Raw genomic sequence first — 6,968 nt, 5'->3', positions numbered from 1 at the left:
GTGCTTGCAAAAAAGCTTCCTCTTACTTCTGCAAATAGTTAACATAACAGTAACCGTTTGCTTCCTTTGCTATGCAAAGGTACAATAATCTTAGCATGCGCCAGTGAGCCATGCTGAAAACGATGCTAGTGCCTGCTGATATAACTTTTCATTTGTATGGGCCAAATTCATGCCACTTTGATGTCAAAATATATAAAAGCACAATGCCAATAACAAAAGCATAAAGCCTATACTGACTCAAAATCTCTATATATATTCAACAAGTTTCCTTGCTACAAGACCATCCATACGTACAACAAAATGAAGAGTTTTCTAGTGGGATGTGTGGCCACTGTGGAGAAAAATAAGCCTTATGTTGCAATGTCTTTTGTTCAGTTTGTGTATGCAGGAATGGCCTTGTTGTCCAAAGCTGCAATTTCCAAGGGAATGAGCCCTTATGTGTTTGTTGTTTATAGACAAGCCTTTGCATCAGTTGCTCTCTCTCCATTTGCTTTCTTTGACAGGTTCCAAACATCACTCTTCTTAATCCTCACCATAAACATGCTTAAAAAAATATCCATTTCTTTGTTAACTTTACACATATTTGATTATGCAGTAAGCAATCAGCACCTTTGTCATGCAACTTGTTGTGCAAATTGTTCCTAGTTTCTCTTGTTGGGTAAGGATATGTCTCTTTCCTGACCCCATTTAACATTGTCAATTCAAGGATTTAAGTTTACAACTATAAATTATACTCTCTGACAGTGACATGACATGCATCCTAATAACTTTCTCTTTTCTTTTTGCTATCTGCTTTGATATGCATAGGTTAACTCTGAGTTCAAACCTTTACTATGTTTCAATCAACTACACCACTGCAACATTCGCTGCAGCCTCCTCAAACACTATCCCTGCCATTACTTTCATCATGGCTCTTTTAATAGGGTAAAATAAAAAAACAAACCATCCCTTTCTCTTTTTTCTGAAAAAGGGCCATGACCAAGGGAAAAAGTCAAAGTTTTGATATGGTGAAAACTTGGTTCTGCAAATTTCAGGGTGGAAAGCATTTCCATAAAACGTGCGCATGGTATAGCCAAGATTTTGGGGTCTGTTCTAAGCCTTTCTGGGGCAATTACATTTGGTTTAGTGAAGGGACCTCCCCTGAGTTTCATGAAATGGTATCAACAAAACCAGAACCAAACATCTTCAACAAGTGTTCATTACAAAGTTGACATCATTAGAGGCCCTCTCATGATGCTGGCAGCAAACATTACATGGTCCTTGTGGCTTATCTTGCAGGTAGGTACCTCAGTTATCTGTCCCTGCCATCATAATATTTCCAACTTATATTATATTCTTCTTCTTACATGTACTTTTTCAAAACAAATTTTTTCCTCTTTTGATAATATTTCTCTTTCTTCTGTTACTTCTCTTACTAAATTTAGAAAAAGGTGTGCAAAAAAGTAGTAGAAATAGAAATTCTCTCCCCATTTTGTTTTTGATAAGCACTTTGGTTAATCTAAAAATTTCCACTAATAAATGTGTACTTTTTCTCAGGGATTTGTTGTGAAGCAGTACCCTGCAAAACTTCGTCTCACAGCTCTGCAATGCTTCTTCAGCTTCATGCAGTCTACTGTTGTGGCTGTTGCAGTTGAGAGGCATAATCTTTCGGCATGGAAGCTTGGATGGGATATTCATCTTCTTTCTGTGGCATACTGTGTATGTTTATAGTCTCTAGTACATTCTTATTCGTGCATAGATTTGACACTAACAATTAATTACATAATATTATTTATGGAAAAATTACAGGATTTACAAATGTTAGGAAATCTGAATTCCAGTAATTAATGCATATAAGTAAAGGTCCAAAATGTTAGCAAAAGAATGCCATGTTTCAAATCAAATACTTTGTCCCCTTATCTAGGCACATACAGAAAAGACCTTGATGTTTTCTTTGTTTTACAACAAAGTTATGTTTTTCTTTTCCACATTTTTAAAGTACTCTTTTACACTTTTAAAAAAAGAAAAAAATATACATACAATTGTTAATATAATTAATAATGCTGAGGAAAAATAAATAAAAAAATAAGGTGTGAAGAAAATTTATTTATTTTTATTAATTTTTGTAAGATCTTATTTGAATAAAATTTATTATATCTCAGTTTATAAAGACACATATACATGAGAGTTTTTATGGAACTTAAGTGTAGAAATATATTTTAATTCGCAGTAAAAGTTTTATCTCTTTTAAACATTTATAGAAACATGATTTAGAATATAAATAAAAGATAAAAATAATAACAGAAAAAAAAAATCACAAGTCAGAATCTAATAACTGAATAACGGAAGTTTTTTATTTTATTTGATTTTTTATAAAATTTTACAGAAACATGGTCGGAATAAAAATAAAAGATATAAAAAATAATAGTATAAATGAATCACAGATCAAACTTAAGATTAAATAGTTAATTTAGTTCCTCAAATTTATATTTCATTATCATATTATCTCTTAAAATTAAGAGAAATATTAAATAAGTTTCTTAAATTTTGTAGGGTTTGATTCAAGTTTTTAAAATTCACTCTCTTTTTCTCATTTTAGTTTCTAATAAACATGTGATACTATTGTTTGGAATTAGAACTAAATGGAGAAAATAAATTAGACTCCAATAAAAAATCCCAAAAACTTTCATAACCCTATTTAATTTTTCTTAGTTGTAATACAACTAGAAGGAATAATACTACACGAGAGTTACTAACTTGGTCAATGAAAGTTTGATGCCCTTAAGGAATTGAAGCATATTTGTGTCCTAAAGTAATGTTTCTTTATAGAAACCTAGTTGTTTGTGTGTTGTTTTCATGTCGCGAAGGAAGTAGAAAATGTATTAAAGTATTGAAGTGGAGGAAGATAGATAATGATAGAATTTTGGAGTGCTCTAAGGATTCCCTTGAATGGAATTTGGAAGTGCTCCATTTTAAGAATAGATATGGTAGTGGAAGTCTTTGGTTCAAAAATGTGGTTGCATTTCTCTTGTAAGAGATAGGAAAATGTTCCATTCACCAACATACCCATTGTGAATGGACAATGATGTCCCCATCACATCGTATGAGAACACCACGTATAACATTTTAATGGGTCACACTTTGATTTTCAAAGTTATGACCAACTTTAACATTATTGCTTCAAAGTTAGATAAATTTGATGTTACTAAAATTAATCATGAATTATTATTATTATTATTATTATTATTATTATTATTATTATTATTATTATTATTATTATTATTATTATTATTATTAAAAACTGAGATGTGTTTTTAAATTAATTGGAATCTTTTTGTGCTGGTATGGAGAAGTATATCTTTTTATCAGAAGTATGGGAAAAATTCTAAATTAAATGAACAAGACAAAATCAAGGAGATGATTATGATATGAATCGGATGTTTTTGGCTTATCTTTTAACTTTATGCAACATCTTTGCATATATTTGTTCGCATCATAATATTTGCTAATTTTCTATGATGTGATTATGATTTTTAAATGTAAAGTGTAGATATATAAACAATAGTATTTATGTTAATTTCTCTTTTTTTATATAACGTTTAGTACTTAAGTTTTCCATTAACTATTTTTAGTTTTATATTTTCTTGCAAATAAGTCCTGCCTTTTAAAAAAATAAAACAACTTCCAAGAGAACCTTTGAAATCAAATGTAATGGAAAAATGTTGATTATAGTTTTTTTAGATCCTTTATGATAAAACAAATAGTCTAAATCACTTAGAAGATTCTGCAAGAAAATTTACCCAATTACAAAAAGTAATTAGTAAATAATTAATATTATAGTATTTGTTTTGTTTTCAAACTGGTTAATTATTTTTTCTTATACTTTGCAATTTCCATTCGATTTTGTAATCATCACTAAGAGTGTTTTGTTTGCAGGGTATAGTTGTAACAGGCATTTGTTATTGGCTGCAAGTCTGCACAATAGAAACAAAAGGCCCAGTTTTCACAGCAATGTTCACTCCTCTTGCTCTTATGATCACAGCAATATTCTCAGCATTATTGTGGAAAGAAACACTTTACTTGGGAAGGTACATATGCTACTCTATCAATCTCAAAACAATTGTAAAAATAAATAACTATTTAATTTTATATAAATAACTTTAATTTTATCACAACTTTTTTTCTGTTTTTATTTATGACATGAAAGAATTTCCAGCTTAATCCTTGATCTGTAATTATATTATGTTTGATTACCCATACTTTCTTGTAGACTTTTCTATTTTAAATCTTTTTCATCAAACAGCTTATATGTTTACTTTTTAAAATATTCATTTTGCTAATATTTTGCATAACAGGAGTTTAAGATTAAAGATATTAAAACAAAATTTTAAAATTTCAGATACTTTCTCTAACCATCTATTTTAAATTTAAAAAAGATAAAACAGTGTTAACCTAAATTTTAGAAATCAAACACATTTTTATCTTTTAATTTGCATATTGTTCAGAAAATAACTAGGGTGGTGTTTGTTCTTTCCATTAATTATGGCAGTGTTGCTGGCACTATTTTACTAGTTGTTGGACTCTATAGTGTCCTGTGGGGGAAGAGCAAGGAGAGTGTAAAAGTTGAAAACCTACAACCTCAGCAAACAAAAGAGGAAACAAGATTGGAGTGCATTGTACAGCATTGATTACACTAAAATTCTGCAAATAAATGTATGATCGCACTTAAAATTTGACAAAACATGTCCTTCCAACTTGATGTCTTTGCTCTTATGTTTCTTTGTGTTTTGTGTAAATATTTTGATTGTCTTTTGATCTCATGTACTTTTCTCTTTTTCTTTCACTATCAGGGAATATTAAAAAAATATCTTATTAATATATAATACTTTGTTTGGTTGTTAAGCAGGCTACATTTAATCTTTTTTTTTTGTTCTATTACGATGCAACATAGTTCATAGATAATTGTTTTTCTAAATATATGATAGATTTTGATTTCTAAAAGTGTGTATGGGAAAATTTTGATAGAGGAAATCATTTTTTTTTTTCATTTCTTCATGTTATGATTCAATTTAACTTCTTTAAGCTCAACGTTAATGGTATGGTGGGTATGTTCAATTGAGTTTAAGGCTACTTTAGAAAAGAGATTTTGACTTGAAATGATATGTGTTAGGTATCTTTGTGTACCATTTTTTGTTTTTTACTATCTTTGAATCATTCCTATTGGCATCATCATTTATCATGAAAATATTATTATAAAATATAAAATTTAGTTAATAGAATATTTTTGTATGAAACCTGCACTAAAAGTTTATAGTGATTTTCGTGAGTGTATGGATAAATACTTCACGAATGTTATAATATGGACAGTGAGTATCCAAGTTAAAAAAACTTTAAAAGAAAATTCTAATAACGTATAATCGTCTAAAATAATATATAAAACATATAACGTAGTCCAATACAAAACATTTTTTTTAAATGTACTTAAATATACAATAAATATATATATATATATATATATATATATAGACATGACAAATAAAATTTTCATTAACCTTTTTTCTTGTAACTTTTTTATAATATGGTGCTCTTAGCCAATTTTTATATTTGGTTATGTACATGGTAAAAAAACATGTCATCGTACAAACAACAAATACAAGAATAAGTAATTAAAAATAAAAATATAACATAAGATACTGATATAGAAGAAACAACTATATTAACAATCAATCACTAATTCAATTTCAATCAATCACAAATATTAAAACAACTATATTAACAATCAATCACTAATTCAATTTCAATCAATCACAAATATTAAAAAGTGATATATATTATGCATAGATTTATATGTCAATAGATATTCTATAAATAGAATATCATTCACACGAAAAACTTATATTAAAAATGTTCTCCTATATATTATCAAATCCAAGAAGTAGATTTACAAGCAAATTCACAAATCATGAAATTAGGATAAGTTCAACGTAGCATATTTATGCACATCTACATATGTCACAGTGTGTGAGAAGTCATCTCTCAACTTCTTACCATATGATATCTTAGTATATATATAACTAAGATCGTTAATGAAATTTGTTATAACATAGTCGATGATACTTAATTAATAACTCAAACAATGATTCACACATCATCTTAGATGTATGACCTTAATTTCATACAAGTTCCATCAATCTATAATATAACTCTTTCAAATAAAACCATAAATCAATAGGAATTAATATTCAATTTTCATTTATAAAAAGTGTTAACATTCAATGAGTTAAAGAGACAAAAAAAGCTATTTTTAGCTTAAGCGTAAATATGTTTACTTGAGGTAAAATTGGGGAAAAAATGGGTTGAGCTGCAATATTATTTTCACTTAAGAGAAAAAATCTTTGCTTAAGTAGAAAGAAGGTTGAAAAGAAAGTCATTTTCAAGTCTATTTTGGGTTAAGTGAAAAAAAAATCCTGAATAAAAATAAGACAAAGAAAAAGGTATGTATTTTTGTTTTATTTTTGCGTGAACGAAAATACTTTGCTTAAGCAAAAATATCAAACAGTCCCCATGACCGAATCAAACTAGACTTCAATATTAATTTCAAAAGCATTCTAATAATGCAATTTCTATACAATTCAAAATATTAAATTCAAATCATAATTTGCTTGAAGTTTCATTCTTCACTAATTTCAAATCAATCTTGAACCCTTAACTCAAAGTATAGTTGTCAAATTGACTTATGGCCTATGCTCTAACCTTAGCTCACCCTTGAATAGCCTCCTTTTAAGGGCCCCTAATTAAGGGACCAAAAAAAAGCCTCAACACCCAAAGTTCACTCTCAAGTGGATTAGGGTCAAGGGTAAGGTGAGTTTTGTCTCAATACAAGACTTTAATTAAGCTTTAAAAATAATACCTTTAGCCTGGGTCATATATTGAGTTAGACCAAGCCAAAGACCAAAATGAACCGACCTAGGTTGAAGGTAGAAACGAGT

General features: G+C 28.6%; 1 protein-coding gene across 1 annotated transcript; it reads left to right on the top strand.

The window, feature by feature from the left end:
• The first annotated feature begins 237 nt into the window (after positions 1-237).
• On the top strand, positions 238-4,844 carry LOC108345041 (WAT1-related protein At1g43650). The gene is made up of 7 exons (XM_017583595.2): positions 238-503; positions 596-658; positions 808-924; positions 1,035-1,278; positions 1,537-1,698; positions 3,916-4,067; positions 4,529-4,844. The coding sequence occupies exons 1-7, from the start codon at positions 301-303 to the stop codon at positions 4,665-4,667; spliced, it is 1,080 nt and encodes a 359-aa protein (XP_017439084.1). The 5' UTR covers positions 238-300; the 3' UTR covers positions 4,668-4,844.
• Positions 4,845-6,968: the final 2,124 nt, after the last annotated feature.

The sequence above is a fragment of the Vigna angularis genome, chromosome 8, assembly GCF_016808095.1.
Source record: "Vigna angularis cultivar LongXiaoDou No.4 chromosome 8, ASM1680809v1, whole genome shotgun sequence".
NCBI classification, from domain to species: Eukaryota; Viridiplantae; Streptophyta; class Magnoliopsida; order Fabales; family Fabaceae; genus Vigna; species Vigna angularis.
Note: the sequence above shows the minus strand (reverse complement) of the source record. Positions and strands in the feature narration are given on the sequence as shown.

Coding starts and splice junctions, on each gene's coding strand:
- LOC108345041 (XM_017583595.2), top strand. CDS start 301: ATGAAGAGTTTTCTAGTGGGATGTGTGGCCACTGTGGAGAAAAATAAG. Junction 504..595: donor CCATTTGCTTTCTTTGACAG/GTTCCAAACATC, acceptor TTGATTATGCAG/TAAGCAATCAGCACCTTTGT. Junction 1,699..3,915: donor TTCTTTCTGTGGCATACTGT/GTATGTTTATAG, acceptor TTTTGTTTGCAG/GGTATAGTTGTAACAGGCAT.